Source organism: Populus alba, chromosome 11 (assembly GCF_005239225.2).
Source record: "Populus alba chromosome 11, ASM523922v2, whole genome shotgun sequence".
NCBI lineage: Eukaryota > Viridiplantae > Streptophyta > Magnoliopsida > Malpighiales > Salicaceae > Populus > Populus alba.
The window spans coordinates 13642874-13659474 of NC_133294.1; the positions used below are offsets into that span (position 1 = coordinate 13642874).

A 16601-nucleotide genomic window follows, 5' to 3' on the forward strand; every position below is an offset into this window, starting at 1 on the left:
CTTCATAATTAAGAACTTAGTTTCGAGTAATGAAATTATCCCATTTAATAAAAAATATATAATTGATGAGGCAAGACTAAAGTTTGGACATGAGAAGCTTTCCATGTATTGTAACTTTGATACTCACCGATACAAAGATTCTCTTGGATAATGCAATCACATGAAAAATTGTTGCATGGAGAAAATAATAAATAGGCTTAAGTAATCTATTACTTCATTCACTAGCAATAAGAAGTGATTGTACTCCATTTAAATAGGCTTAATCTATTTGTTCAAAGAAATTCTTGATTATAATTAATATTTTTTTAGCTTTTACTAGGGAAGGTTAAAGGCCGAAAGCTACTTTGCTCGATGTAGAAACTTTTTATCATCGCTCTCTATTTCTTGTATCTACTTTGTATTTTATTCTAATTAAACAATTTTTATTCATACGAGTGATTGTTAAGTGAATGGAAACTGTGTATGTTATAACTTTTTTTAAAAAAAAGCTGGTGTCTATTAAAACTCTATTTAAAAATAAAGACGTGTCCGTTTAAAGATGTGTCTTTTTTTTTAAAAAAAAGTATCTATTATTTTAATTGTCAAAATTGTCTATATGTAAAGCTTATATTCAAAGAATTGACATGGTGATAACCTAATCTAGTTGATTAGAGATCTAAAGATCTATGTTCAAAGGAACAACCAAAACATGTGTCAATTTAGTAGTAGCATTTTTACCTATTATGTTGGAAGTGTTACTTGAAGAAAAAACTAGGATAAACTAAGCTTTTAATGATTTTTGTAGCTTAAGAAATTCAAGTAGGGTATAGCAGAATATAGATAATAAAAATCAGCTATGTGAGTGTAAAACAAGGCCACTTCTACTAGAATTAAAAAGGCTAAATTCTCAAGAGTACTATTTGATGTAACTTGACCTTGAATTTGCATTGTCTCTCCAGTTTTGTGTAAAATATAGTACAATTAGGCTCTCAATTCCATCCAAAATTGCAGCTTGATTTTTTTTGCATGTGAAATCCTCTCGGCTTGCTTTCACCAAAATACCAGCTTTTATTTTATTTTTTTTATTTTTGAAAAAAAGAAGATGTGCGTGTGAAGTTTCAAATAAAAGTCACCAAAGTTTACGAGGTGGTCGTGCGTGTGGAGTTTTAAATATTCAAGTTCAACTCTTGAAAATTGCATTATTATCACCGATGTAAGCTTAATATCTATGGACTAAACTATTACGGAAGTTAATTAAAAATAATGGGACTTGTTTATTATGGCAAATAATCCTCTACATGACTTGATATGATTTGGATGTAGTTATTCTTTAGATTCATGTATTTTTAATTATTTTAGATATTAATTAGATAGGTGGCCCTTCCTACGCTGCAGGTCGGACCAAATGTTTTTCCAACACTAATAAAGGATATTCAGGCGACGATAATCCAAGACAAACTAGGTTAAATTTACTAGAACATGATCTAGGATATAATACCGAAACAACTTGAATAAAGAAAAGCAAAAAGAAATTATAAAGTTCAAGACCTGATAATCTAATATCATACATGAAAACAAAAAACATTAAAAAATATAATGTTAAATAAGAAGACTCGAGCTAACTTGATGAACCCACAACCCGTAATAGGAGATTGGGATAATAAAAAATTTTCAAAAGTCGGAACTAGTAAAAAAGAACAAAGTTCAATAATAAAAACTTAAAAAAAAACCTTGGATTAACTTTACCAACTCTCTCTTGGAATAACCAAACATAAAGAAAGTATAAAAAAATAACAAAGCTCAAGAGCAAATAATTTAATGCAAAATGATGAAACTGAAAGAAAAAAAAACCCATAAAAAATCAAGGAAAATAATTTTAAGTCAACTTGGGTTGACTCAACTAACCCGCCACTCGCGGAATGAAATCAAGAATTAAAAAAAAAAACTTCCAAAAAAAACCTAACAAAAAAAAAAAACAACGTTAAATAAAAAAAAAAAAACATTGAGAAAGAAAATGCAAATTGACCTAGACTATCTTGACCAACCTGCTCTCAAAATAACAAAACAAGAAAAGAAGTATAAAAATGACAAAGCTCAAGAGCAAATAATTTAATTTAAAATGATGAAACTAAAAAAAATTAAGTCCACTCGGGTTAACTCGACCACCCCGTGAAAAAAAAACTTCTAACAGAAAGACCTAGCAAAAAAAGATTAAAGTTAAATAAAAAAAATAAATTAAAAATTACAAGTTAGCGCAGGTTAACTTGACTAACCTGTACTTGGGATAACCCAACAAAATAAAAAGTGAAAAAATCACATAGCTTAAGGGGCAATAATTTAACACCAAAGAATAAAATTGTAAAAGAAAAATCAATTTGTTAAAAAAATAAGTAAAGAAAACTTGAATGAAACCATGGTTAATTTAAACTAACTTATTACTTGGAATATAAAATCGAAATAACGTAACAAACAGAAAAGTGAAACAAACAATGAAGCTAAGCGCTTAATAATCAAAAGTTAAGTTATGAATTTGAAAAAAAAAAACTTAATTTTCAATAAAATATTGCTTTGTCAGAAGACAATCATGAAAATTATAACGAAGTGAGATATTTACCATAAAATAATTTAAAATTCAAATAATGCAAACCAAATATGGTATAAAAAAAAATCATGGAATTAAATTGAAAAATAAATAATGCTAGAACTATTTTAACAATATAAATATGATGTCTTTTAAAAACAAATTCTATGTTAAGGCAAGAGGGATGAAATAATGAGATAAGATATATATTGAAGGCAAGAAAATTAGTAAGAGATATTTATTATTGTTGTTGTTATTAGAGTAAAGAATTTTAATTTTTTTATCAAAATATTTTTCAACTATAGCTTTAAATCTAATGAAAACATTTTTAACTTGTGATTTTTACTTGAGATGATAAAACTAGACAATGAAATTATTAATGAAATTGACATAGTATAAAAATCCATCATGTGAAATTATTGGTGATACATCAGAGAATATATATTATTTCAAGCGGTTAAGAGGAGACAAGTGCAGATTTTTTTTTTTTAAACATGTACGGCTTTTATTATACTAGAAAAAACAAGCAATTATGAAGATAAAGATTACTCATGTACTCCATTTTTAGTTTAGCATCTTCAGGGTGCTGTCCTCATCAGAAATTTCTTAGCAGGAAAAGTAGATGGTAAAAATTATACTGATACATTATTGGAGGTATATGATTGAGAAATTGAAATCATTCTTTTACATGCTAGGGACAGAGAAAACATTTTGAAATATAAAGGTAGTTTTGAGAGAGGTTGAATCAGTGTGAGTGAGGGAGCCATCTCCGATGATAATATCATCAGATTCAGTATATGGTATACGAAACGAGAGGTTGCTCAGGTGGGGGATAACATGGTGAGAACCACCATTGTCAAGGAGCCGCCGTGATGAAGCCTTGGGAGCATCGACAACAAATGAGCTTTTGGCCATCAATGCATTGAAATTGTTGGTGGACGCTTGAATCTTGCAGATTGGGCACGATCTCTTTGAGTCGAGTTTGGTCCTCTATTAGTTAATTTAAGGTAGCGATTTGCACTATTAGGTGACTCACTCCGGCTCGTGTTGCAATTTCCTGAATGAAGCAGTGGGCGGCGGGGCCGTCGTAGTTCGACTTTTTTTTTTTTTTTTTAACAGAAACTCTACAGCTTCTGTTTTGGTGCCAAAAGTGGCGGCACTTTTCCTTTTTACAAACCTAATTTTGACTAGACTAGACTTTGAATAACTTTCGACTAAAATAATACTCTGCTTTTATATATATATATATATATATATAAGTTAATTTTTAAAAATATGGCTGAAATTGTATTTTTTAAATATTTTTAAAATTTTATTTAAAATTAAATTTATATTTTATATTTTAAAATTATTTTGATATACTAATGTTAAAAATACATTTTTAAAAAAAATATTATTTTAATATATTTTCAAATAAAAAATATTTTAAATTATAACTATTGTCCACACTCTTGAATATCCAAACTATATTATTAATACATGCTTATGCCAGGGGTCACACGTTGCGGGTTAGAAAAAAAATTTACTATAAAAAAATATTTAAACATTGTTAAATCATGTATCTTAAATTATAACCCATGATGAAGATATTTGCATCCATAATAGAAAACCAAGTAGCGACTGTTACCATCAACTAGAGGTCCAACACTTCCACTTTTCACACAAAGAATAGTGTTTTGTTTGCTAATTTTGAATGCACGTCAAGTCCTATCCAGCTTGCCATTTTCAAAGAACTTCTTTACAAGAAGTTGTCAAACCTTTCCATTACTAGAGTGTTCATAATATTCCGACAAAACTCCTTTCCATTATGGATGTGATTGGAATTATAATAATAATAATAATAATAAAAATAATTGAAAATGTATTTTTTTTAAAATATATTAAAATAAATATTTTTTTATTTTTTAAAAATTATTTTTAATATAGTATATCAAAATAATATAAAAAAAATCATTTTAAATAAAAAAATTAAAAAATAAACCACATTCCCGACCATACCCTGTATCTTTCACAAGACTTATTTCAAGTATGATGTCATTTGAGTATCACAGGGCTTCTAGATCCCTTCACTTTTTCAATAATCTATTCACTCGGAAGTTATGTTTGCCCTTTATTCTATCTTAGGAATCACATCTTACTTTAAACCACACTTGTCTTCGTACTCTTCCTAGCCAATACTCAACCATTGGCTAAACACCTGTCATATCCACTCATCTCCAGCCGTGTCATGGGCTCCAGGGAGATCTGTACTTAAGCTCTCATCTGAGCCTCTCATCTTTTAACCGCCAACCAGCAAGCAGCCAATCTCTGGCTATGAAGGTTATTTGAAAAAAAAAAAAAAAAAAAAAAAAAACACATCTTTTCACTAAATTCAAACAATTGTTATGCTGTTGTAAGTAAACCAGGACTACAGCAGAGCAGGAAAGTCCAATTGAAAATGTAAATGCAATAAAATGACCCAACTTTCTGGAAAGCATTATATGAGATAATATACATTATTTACATTCAATCCTGTGCACACGGTGCTAATTGATCTCTGTTCTCTGTTTTTAAGTTTCTCTGATCAAATTTGTTGGCTCGGTCAAAACGTACTTGGGTAGTTCATATTTTGCACCTGTGGGAACATTTTGAAGACAACATGAAAATAAGATATATATCAAATATCTATCACATACATTGAAAAACCAACACATGATAAACTCTATCGGCACAAGAAACCTTTAGCATACTCTTATCAAAAAGTGCCAGAACTATTACAAAACTATTGCAGAAATGTAACGAATCCATGGATCCTGGTTTTGCAGACAGAAAAATCACTGCTTTCTTAGAGATATGATGTTGAGCACAAAAGTTTATGCAATAAATAACCGAAGGATCAAATACCTCTTTCATCATAGCATATTGTCAAATCAGCATTTTGAACGATAACACCAGCACTGTCCACAATTGCTTGCGCAAGGGATAGTTCAGCATCGGCAGCAGCTCGAAGTGCATCCCAAATTTCTGGCATCCAAAAAATTGGAATATAAATCACAGAATTAGATGTAATAAATTACTTGAAAGCATATTTTAGACTTCTTTGTATAAATGTAAGGCAATCGGATGTTATTGTTTTTGTCCTAGAAGATCCAAAACCTTTTCACCTTTACACATAAGAACTTTTAGCAAGACTAGCGAGACAGCATTATGAATATTTGATCTTCAGATGTGATAATTTCTCCTCTCTGTCCCTTCTTTTATCAGCTACAAAAAAAAAAAAAAAAAAACACATCTACCAACCACTGAAGTGATAAATTGAACTTCATATGTGGTAACCTCTCCTGTGCATCCCTTTCTTTTTAGAACAGGGGAAAAAAAATTACTAACCGCTGAAATGGTAAAAATGCTGATTCAGTTGGCAGTTAATGATGCTATGATGAAGCCTTGGAATGTAACAGTCTAGGTTGACATGTGTTTGCTATTGTCACATGTACAGTATTAGTATGACTTGTGTATGATATAGAGACACAAGTCTGCAGTAGTTCCTGTCATTGTTGCCTGCAGTTATATACGGGGTAACTATGCAGATATTCAGGTCCAGTTACAACTTTTACTTGATCCTCAAGGCATTCTTGAAGCACCTATGACGACAATATAAGATCTTCTATAGCAGAAATAGGGCAGGCTGGCACTCAATAAAAATCCTAGGAATTGTCATGTCAAATTCTTCACTAACACTATCTGTCAAATTCATTATTCCAAAATGATTCTATCCCTTGCTTCCTTTTTTTGCCATTGCCAGATATAATTTCTACTCTTATTGTCTTTGGCAATTGAAGGTGCCCTAAATATAGACTGAATAATAGAAGCATATGTGGTAGGCCTTGCAAACAACAGTAAGATTCTTAAGTTAGAGTACAAATAAGACGAGTAGAAATAGATCTCTCACAATTGCAATGGCAAACTATCATTAAAGAGAGTGGAAACCTAATTTACAATGCACATCTCCAGCAATGCCAATGGCCAAACTGTCATCAAGGAGAGTGGAACCTTAAAATCACAAGGCACATCTCCAGTCTGAGCATTTATGCATTCTAAAATTTCCCACAATTCCTTGTATATCCACAAAAAGGAGGCAGCTAATTGTAAATCTTTAAATGAACAGCCAGGAATAGTCTTTTGAAAATCTTCATGGATGCTTCAGCATAATGACACCCTTTCTCATTACAGGTCAAAACATAAAAGTTCATCTCAGCAGAGTAATGATTTATTATAATTATGTGCTTGAATTACGCGCACTGATTAGAGTAATAACAGACAATTTGTATGTCATAACTGATGGGGGGCATCCAAATCAGACCCCTCTTCAGTTTGAATATTTTTCATAGCACAGCTATTCAGAAAGTTTGCAATTGTTTTCTTTATGTTCATCCCTAAGCTTTCAGTGACAGTTATGCATGAACACATATGAATCACAGTCCAATCATTGTAATATGGTGGCAATTTCTCAGGTTCTTTGCAATCCCCCCCTCTATAAGGTTTCCAATATTTTGGACGTCCCAGGAGAGGTGTAGTATCCAAAGGTTTATGTTTAGGAAAATTTCTAGTGAAGGGCTGGCTATAGGTGATATAACATTCCAAGGAAACACTACCTTTCCTTCCACCATAGTGAGGTGCAGTATCCCAAAATTCATCACGCATCTGCATAAGCTGAGACTTTGTAATAGGCTGAGGATGCTTCCAAGGTTTTGGCTTCCTGATTTTCTTCACGTTCCCTGTCATAATCACAAGTATAACATTAGTCTCTATTAATCAACATAATTATATAAAGAATGATCGCCATTCTCCTTCACCAGCAACTGTTGCCTAACATTGAACCCTTAGTAATGGAATAAAGGAAGAGACAGAAAAGGGCATGTTATGACTTTATGCATAAGACATACCACGAAGTGTACATGTGTGTAAAGAAAAGAAAGGGGGCTTTCCTTAGAACTGCAGGTTAATTTTGAGTGCTCCAGTTTTATTATTTTACATGAAGCGGCAACGTAAGAAAGCAGACGGCAAGGAAATGCACTAGAAATAAAATTCACTGCTCCTCTCCTTTATTGTCTACCTAGGCTCAGTAACTGAGTTTTCTGGACACCCTCGCCCCCTCCAAAAAAAAAAAAAAAAAACACACTCACACACGCACACAGAGAAGAGAGAGAATGGTCCAGAAAAAATCAAAATAAAACATAGAAAATATAAGCAAACTGAAGAGTACACAGGCACAACCAAATGCATAGACACATAAGATCTGTCTCACAGACATGTGCACATGTGAAGAGATGTCAAGTGCAAAAGCTTTATGGATTACAAACTTTAAAAGCCAGCATAGAAGATGCTTTTACATATGGGTTACATAAATATGGTAACCAAAGGAAGTTTGAAACTGATGCAGAAATTTACAGAAGTCCGTCGGTAATTGAAGATTTCACTATTCTGGCAATGGAATGCGCCAACAGAACGTACTTACCAAACATTCTAATTCGATCTAAAAAAACAATTACATTTTTAACCAAAAAAGGTAATTAAGTTGTTCCGTGCTAGCATAAATGGAAGCTAAGCTGGAATTGAATCAGCGATCACCTTTTGTAGATATACAACTACTACATCTATATAGTAATACCATCATCTTAATCTAAATCCCCGCACGGAAAAGAAAACACACACCTATAACTGTAATTTGAAGCCAGTTAAAATGCCGCTTAAAACAATTATTAGACTCAAATCTCTCGATGATAACAGACTTAAAAAATACCCAACCACTCATCTACAGCCCTTTGAAATTGCACCAAGCTCTCAAACCAATAACAAGTGACACTCATTTCTTCTATTCATTTGATTTTATCAATCACAAATCTATACAAAGAAAAAGAATGAAACCAAAGCATTCAGTCAAACATGTAGTAGTTCTTAAATATGTTTCGAAATGAATGAAATCTTCTGCTTTTTATTCTGTTTTACGGTTAATAGATTTATCAGGAAATTGAATAATTCTCTTTTTATGTGCTTACTGATATCCAATACAGAACCATTTTAACCTAATTCAAATCCTAATATTGAGAAATCTATCATTTAATCACTCACTATAAATTAAAATCTCAGCATCACAAAAAAAATTCACACTATCATAAAGATTTTCATCAGATTGAGAAATCACGGCATGCATTGTAATAACAATACAGAAAACAGAAAGCTAACAATCTTATTATTTGCAAAACATAACGTCCAAAAACAGTTACGATTAGATTCTGCCCTTTTCTTTTCTTTTTCACGGCAACAACAACAACAATAATCATAAAAATATCCAAAACAAACATTGGGTAATTACAATTATTTTCTTAAGGTTTCTCGGCAACCAAACGAACAAATAGAAAAGGAAGAAAGATCATTAGAGAGAGAAAGAGGTTACCGTCTGATTTAGCTTGTGAGGATCCAGCACATCCCATTCTGAATTTGCTGTAAACACTAAACAATCACCTGAAAAGAGAGAGAGAGAGAGCTCTTAGAGAAGCTTCATTGAAACGCAAGTCAAAACGAAGGTCCCTTTGGTCTCTGCTGGTTCCTAGAGAGAGAGAAAGAGTGGTTTATGTTTATATTTATTTATTTAGAGGGGGAGGGGGTTTGGTATTTTAGTTTCCAGTGAGAGTCGTAAGATGACGTTGATGATGGTATATAATTTATTATTCATGATGATCATTGCTTGATTATAAGATAATTTTAATGGAGAAGCAAGAGCGAGAAGCTGGTGAGGTCGGAGGGGGCTTTTCGTAATTTTGTGATTCATTACTGGGTGGGTTTCTGTGCACTTTTTAAATAAGAATAGGAAAAAAAAAAATAGGGAAAGAACTAAAGAATTATTTCAAAAAATAGATAAAATATTCTTATTATTTTTTTAATAAGAATAATATCATTCTTTTTATGTTTATTTCTATTGTTTTAAAAACAATCTTATAAAATAATCCATTATATTTATAATTCATTTTTTTTTTTTTTAAAAGCGTTTAATAAAAAAAGCTTTACTTTAAATTATTTTTTTTATATTTTCATGTTAATATTAAAAATAAATTTTAAAAAATATTATTTTAATTTATTTTTAAATAAAAAATATTTTAAAAAATAATTATTACTATAATACCAAACGAGCTCTTACATTTAAAGTAATATAAACTCCGCAATGGTAGTATTAAAAAATAATAAAGATAAGTAATCCATTGTATTATTAAAAAAGTAGGTATATAATCCTGAGGGGTAGTTTAATTGGTCATGTTTTGGGTTTGTTCTTCAATGATCACGAGTTCGAGCCATTTCAAAACTACTAGAAGCTTATATAATTGTTAATTTCAGGATCCGTAAAATTAGTTACAATTGTTAATTAACACTTGCATTAATCTAAGAAAAAAAAAAAAAAAGGAGGTACATCAACTCTCTTCAATTTTATGTTTTTTTTTTTAATGATTTGCTCTTTAGCCAATCAATTACATAGTGTGGGAAGATGGTTTGCCCTCCATTATTTATCCTCTCCAATTTTATATTTCATCACGATAGATTGATGTTGTGATAGGAAAAAAAAATCACAGATAAATCAGCTTTTTATTATTTGTTGAAAATTGCAAATTTCACAATTCCTATGGTAGATTCAGTCCTACATGTCCTATCTCGGACAACACTTTAAACCACAATTTTCTAATATATGTGCGGTGTCGAAGCCACACTTTAATGTCAACCTGTCCTTATATCTTACAGACTATATGGTAAAAAACAAAAAGATGTCAATTCCACTGATTGTCTCCTAACATCTAATCGAGTTATCTTTACATTAATTTATTATGTTTCAATTCGTCCAGGTATAAAATGTTAAGAACTTATTCTTAATTAGGAATCGGTGAAGTGAAAAAAGAAGATTGAGGACATAGTTTTAAAACCTGACCTGATCTGATAAATTTATTCAGGATCCAGCAGTTCCAGAGTTGAAACATGGTTGGGTTAAAAAAAATAAGGGAAGGAAAAACCTGGGGTAATTTGGCGGGTTAACCTGGCGATCCGATTAAAAACCTGGTTGCAATTCGTTGACTTTTGTTTTTTTTACTAAACGACATCGTTTTTATTAAAAAAAAAAATTTGACCCGGTAACCCAATTAAAACCCAAAACCCAGTTTTTAGACCAGACTAGGTCTAAAATCTATAATTGAGAGTTAGAAAAAATAAAAAAGAAGGAACCTTGTAAAAAAATTTAAAAAAAAAAGAAAAAAGAGAAAGAGCTGGCAGCGATAGTTTATATGCTATTGTTACAATCTTTTTAATGATTATTTTATAGGAACCACAACTTATTTTTTTATACTAGAGTGGCAACTATACTAGAGTGGTGACTCCAATTATAACATCAACATACGAAAGCCAACCATGAGTATAATGATGTAGGATTATTCATAAACACAAACCTTAACTATATTTTCGGGCATTAATTCATCTTTTTTTATTGCTCATTAGATTGTGGATAATAAGTTGAACTCATAAGCAATTTGACTCCTAATAACTTCAATAATTTTTTCTAGAATAAATTAGTAAATATCATGTCTTTTTTAGTCATAAGGGTCACTAGTAATTCATGGAACTTAAAAAAAAATAGTTCATGAACATCTCGGCTACCATCTTTGTATTAAAAGGATGTGATAAGCCAATGAATTGACTTTATTTGATAAATCTATCCAAAATCACCATTACAATATCTTCACCTTTAGATTTTAGAAGTCCTTCCACAAAATCCATTGTAATGTCTCTTCAAACTCCACCAGGTTTGACAATGGTTTAAAGAGTTTAGGATAAGCCACCCTTTTTATTTTTACTTGGTTATAAATATCACACTCATTCATTAGTTGTTTCACTATTTTTTTCATCAAAAGCCAATAAAACACAGCTTTAAGCCACCTATAAGAGCTTTGAATTCCAGCATGCCCTTTAATACAAGAATCATGAGCTATTTTAACTACCTTTTCCCTCAAATCACTTTATCTTCTAATCACCACTTTATCTTCTAATCACAATTCTTCCTTTATACTTGAGTATTCTATTTGTAAAATATACTCAAGTTATTTGTCAACACCAATTAATTTCATAGTAATGATCTCGTGCAGTTGAGAATTATATTTATAGGTTTCTATGATCTTTTTATACCATATTGATACCAGTATTCTCAATCCTTTACCGGTCATCATTCTCCTTAATAAAGTATGAACAACCGTATTCTTCTTTTCTCTTTCAATAAAGAACTTGATATTGTATCCCTAATATTTTTGTCAAACATTTTCCCTACATGGAATAATGAGTTTTTTTGATCTAGCAAGTACTTCAAATTCTCATGATCAATTTTGATAACAAACTGATCATACTCCAAATGATATCTGCATTTGTCTACTATCATTAAAATTACAATATATTCCTTCTCATATATAAATAGTTTCAAATGCCTAAAACATAAAATTTTACTAAAGATAGCAAATGGTCTCGTTCCCTACTAAGTTTGCTCATATTCTCATAGCACAAACATCAATTTCTAGTCTAAAATTCCTTTTAAAACCAAGCAATGCCAATACTAGTGCATCACACAATCTTTCAAAATCCATTTATGAATTCTTATTCTAGCTGAAATTGTTTTTTTTTTTTCTTTTTAGCAATTCAGTCAACGGCCTATTTATAATTCCAAGTCCTCTTATGAAGTTTCTATGATAGCCTGTCAACCTCATAAATCCCCTAAGCTCCTTGACTGTTTTAGGAATAAGCCAGTTTCTCACAGCTTCATCTTTAACTAGTAAAATATGCCATAAATATTCCATTTGTAATTCATAGAATATAAATTTAGATTATTTGGCAAACAAGTGGTGATTCTTTAACAATTCCAATACTATCCTAAGATGACTAACATGCAATTCAGATGTAGGGTTGTATATTAGAATATTATTAAAAAAATACCAATACAAATCTTCTTAGAAAAGGCTTAACATATTGTTCATTAATGCTTGAAATGTTTCATGTGCATTTATTAGTCCAAATGACATCACTTTGAACTCATAATACCCATGGCGTGTTCTGAAGACAATCTTCTTAATGTCAATAGTATACATCCTTACTTAATGATAACTTGATCTCGAGTCTAATTTCAATAAATATCATGATCCATGCAACTTATCCATCAAGTCACTATTATATCACCCTATCTTTAACATAATAATTGATAAGTTAAAAGCATTATTTTTTTTCATACAAACAAAATTGGGCAATATTTAGTTAATATTTATTATGTTACAAAATTGCAACATAATAATTGATTATTATTTAGAAAAACATTCCTTCAAAGTCACATACTAATATTAAGTTTATTTATCATCTATTTAAAGATACTTAAGGCAGCTTAGCTATCTTAAACATAGATTTAGGATGAATTGTATTTCTTGATATTTAGTTTCATTGGCTCAACTTTAATGTCTAATAAAAAATATACATTCTATTGATCATCCGATCAAACCGTATAAGACTATATACTTATTATTTTGTTACATACTTTAGCCATGATGAACAACTACATCTTTATTGGAGGCTGCAACTTCAAAAAGGGAGTTATCGTAACTTGTATAATCATTATTTTACTCTCATTAATGAGCTTCATCAATTGGAAAATGGAAGAATGCATGCACGGGGAGTGCAAATCGTTTTCTCATGATCATGATTTCTACTTTTTACTATTTTTTTCTTTTTAATCTTAAAACTGACTACCAAATTGCAATTCAAATGTTTGTGCTTTAGGATTTCTTATATCAGATAATGTATTTCATATTTTTGGATTTCTTTTCTCTCTGAATGTGCAACTGTGCTTTTAGGTAACATTGCTCAGTTTTTTCATTTGCCCATGATTAAAACCTGCTAAACCTCAAGAACATTTTTTATTAGGATTAGGCTCTCTAAAACACAGCGATACCCTGCACATAATAAATTTATGAGATTCATTAGTTGGTGAAATTAGCATTAGCATTATTTTCCCCGGGATTTTTATTCACTTTCTTTTGTTTTTATGTTGAAATAGCATTGCCAAATTTATGCATGTTTCTTTGGAAAGAAGTAAAAGGATCGACGGTGAAAGCATGGGAACAGCAAATATCAAATGATAATCTCAAGGGATTGGTCAATAAAGAGTTTTTTTTTTTTTTTTTTTTGTCCTCCTTTCTAAGTTCATAAGTCTAGCATTCAAACTAGCATGATGTATACGTACATGAGATCATATGTAGATATTAACTAGATAAGGGGTTCTCACCACGTCACAAGTCGGGGTAAATTGTTTTTAATGTAAAAAAAAACAAAAGAAATCTGAGACTTGAGTTGCCCAAACATTCCTAAAAAAAAATTTAACAGCCGGGACATTGGCTTGACAGAATTTAATAAGCTTGACTAGTTAATTTAATAATATAATAAAAAAATACAACAATAATGAATTAACTAACAAAAAAAATTAGCAATGATCAACTCATAAATTGAATGTTTACCAATATCATGGAAAGATATCATTCAAATATTCTTTAAAGATCTCTATGATTTTATTTGGTGAATGAAGTAGAAATTAAACGAGAACGTGATAATTTATAAAAAATAAAATGAAAAAAAAAAAACTTGAAGTTCAATTTCTAATAAATTAAAAGTTGAAGAACACAATAGAAAAAAAATATAATTTAAAACATGTCAAAATAACTTGACCTATACCCAATTGAGTTAGAGTACCAAATTCATGGTCTAATCATGATATTCTTAGCTAAATTTTATTTTATTTTGCAAAACTGAGTGCTAGAAATTTCTTCTGATGTTGCAAAATCCCTGTATCAAGATAATTAAAACAAAATACCATATCAAACCACAAATAAATTCAATATAAAAGAATCCATTTAGAAGAAAAAAAAGTTAAGAGACAAAAAAAAATTCATATTAACCATGCAAATCAGTCCTTAATGTTAGCAAATAAAAGGGACTGAATTTTTTTTTCCAGCTTGGAATTCAGTAAAAAACAAATAACTATGACGAATCCAATAGAAAAAACAGAAAGATCAAATTCAAATAAAAACAAATCACAACACCCTTTAATTTATTTTAATTTTAATTTAGTATAAGTTAATAAAGAATATTTCTTACTGTTGCAAAAAAAAAAAAAAAATCATTAAAAAGAAAACATGGTGGTGGCCGGTGGGTAGCTCCCCTTGGAAGAGTTTGACTCGCCGTGTATTTTCAACGCGAAAACCTACCAGCGCATCACAGTTATCTCTTACACGTGAAAAGTATCTGCCCACGGTGCCGCATCTAGCTAGAGACGACCAACCCTGCAAAAGAGTTCTTGCCTTCATCACATGCATACCACTGAAACCTCTCTGGAACAAAGGTTCGATTCACATCAGTCCCACCTCTTTCGATCTTGTTGTTTTATGTAACCGTCCAAACATCAATCCCAATATTTGCTATTATATAATGATTCTACTGTCACTTCAGCAAGATGACTTCATCTTTTATACTTTATAAAGTATTTTTATTGAAATTATGGTGTGAATAGATGTTTTTAAAAATATTTTTGTTTTTAGAAATATTTTAAAATAATATATATATATATAATATATATATATTTAAATTTTATTTTTAATATTAGCACCTAAAAACAATTTGAAAAATACAAAAAAATAATTTATAAATAAAAAATTTATTTTTTTTTTCAAAAGCGTTTTTGAAATGTAAAAACATTAATTATAAGCTCTTTGGCATTGAGTTTCGGAAGCACATTTAAAAAATTTGAATGTTTATTTTATTTTTTTCTTTACTTTAAATTAATTATTTTTTGATATTTTCATATCATTTTAATGTGTTGATGTCAAAAATAATTTTTTTTTTTATTTTGATGTTTTTTGGAATGAAAAACACTTTGAAAAGTAATCGCTACCATATTCCCAAACACATGATGTTTTACGTTTTAAAAACATTTTAAAAAAAAATATATTTTTTTTAAATTAATTTTTTTATGTTTTCAAATCGTTTTAATGTATTGATATCAAAAATAATTTTTTTTAAAAAAATCGTTTCGATACATTTTTGAGCAAATAACACTTTAAAAAATAATTATTACCAAAATATCATACCGGTTCTAAATGCTGCAATTACAAACAAAAAAGTAGTGTTTTTTTATTTTTTAGGTTCAGGTTTTTTTAATCTATCTTTCAGTTAATGAAAACATAAAAAACAATTGAGTTTTTATGTTTTAAAGTTACTTTTAAAAAAATAATTTTACTTTAAATTATTTTTTATTTTTTAAAATAATTTTAATATATTGATATTAAAAATAAATTAACAAAAACAAAAAAAAATCATTTCAGTACATTTTCAAACAAAAAAGTAATCACCACTGTAATAACAAACCAACTCTAATTGCATGCATTTGCGAACGATGAAGTAGTGTTCTTTTTTGTTCTTTTTTATTTTTAGTTCAGGTTTTTTTTAATCTGTCTTTCAGTTGATGAAAACACAAAAAGTGGGGTGGATTCCAAGCAGAAGTTATGCAATCCAACTATAGTTATGGACTCTCATCGCTGCGCCTCCTTCCACATTTGCTCGGAGGAAACTTCTGTTAAATGATGATGAACTGGACTGTTTTATGATGCATCTGACTTGTAAATTTGTCATCTGGCATGCATCAATGCCAAGCTATTGCACTCTGTAAACGTGATACATCAAGGTTATCCAGATTCCAGAGCATATACTATGTAAGTTTTGTAGATTTAAAAGGCTGACTGCGTAAAGAAAGCAAAATGGGTCTGCTAAAGATGCTCAACCTTTGCACGGCTTCTTTCTTATCAGAAATATGCTTCCGGGAGGAGGAATGCATGATCACTTCCCCTCTGGACTACCAGCAGCTCCACCGTCGAATGCTCCCTATCAGCTGCAGATCGATTATGTAGCAGCAGCCAGTTTAAGAAATATTCTGAGCTATTTTATGCATGTC

General features: G+C 30.1%; 1 protein-coding gene across 1 annotated transcript; it reads right to left on the reverse strand.

The window, feature by feature from the left end:
• Window positions 1–4903: 4903 nt before the first annotated feature.
• LOC118038358 (uncharacterized) lies at window positions 4904–9267 on the reverse strand. The gene is made up of 4 exons (XM_035044676.2): window positions 8994–9267; window positions 7192–7314; window positions 5444–5563; window positions 4904–5174 (listed from the first exon to the last, which is right to left on the reverse strand). The coding sequence occupies exons 1-4, from the start codon at window positions 9028–9030 to the stop codon at window positions 5110–5112; spliced, it is 345 nt and encodes a 114-aa protein (XP_034900567.1). The 5' UTR covers window positions 9031–9267; the 3' UTR covers window positions 4904–5109.
• Between the last annotated feature and the right edge of the window lie 7334 nt (window positions 9268–16601).

Excerpts from the sequence above, each read along its gene's own strand:
- LOC118038358 (XM_035044676.2), bottom strand. The coding sequence starts at position 9,030 with ATGGGATGTGCTGGATCCTCACAAGCTAAATCAGACG. Across the intron at positions 7,315-8,993 it reads CTCACAAGCTAAATCAGACG|GGAACGTGAAGAAAATCAGG; the intron begins GTAACCTCTTTC and ends TGATTATGACAG. Across the intron at positions 5,564-7,191 it reads TCACTATGGTGGAAGGAAAG|AAATTTGGGATGCACTTCGA; the intron begins GTAGTGTTTCCT and ends TTTGGATGCCAG.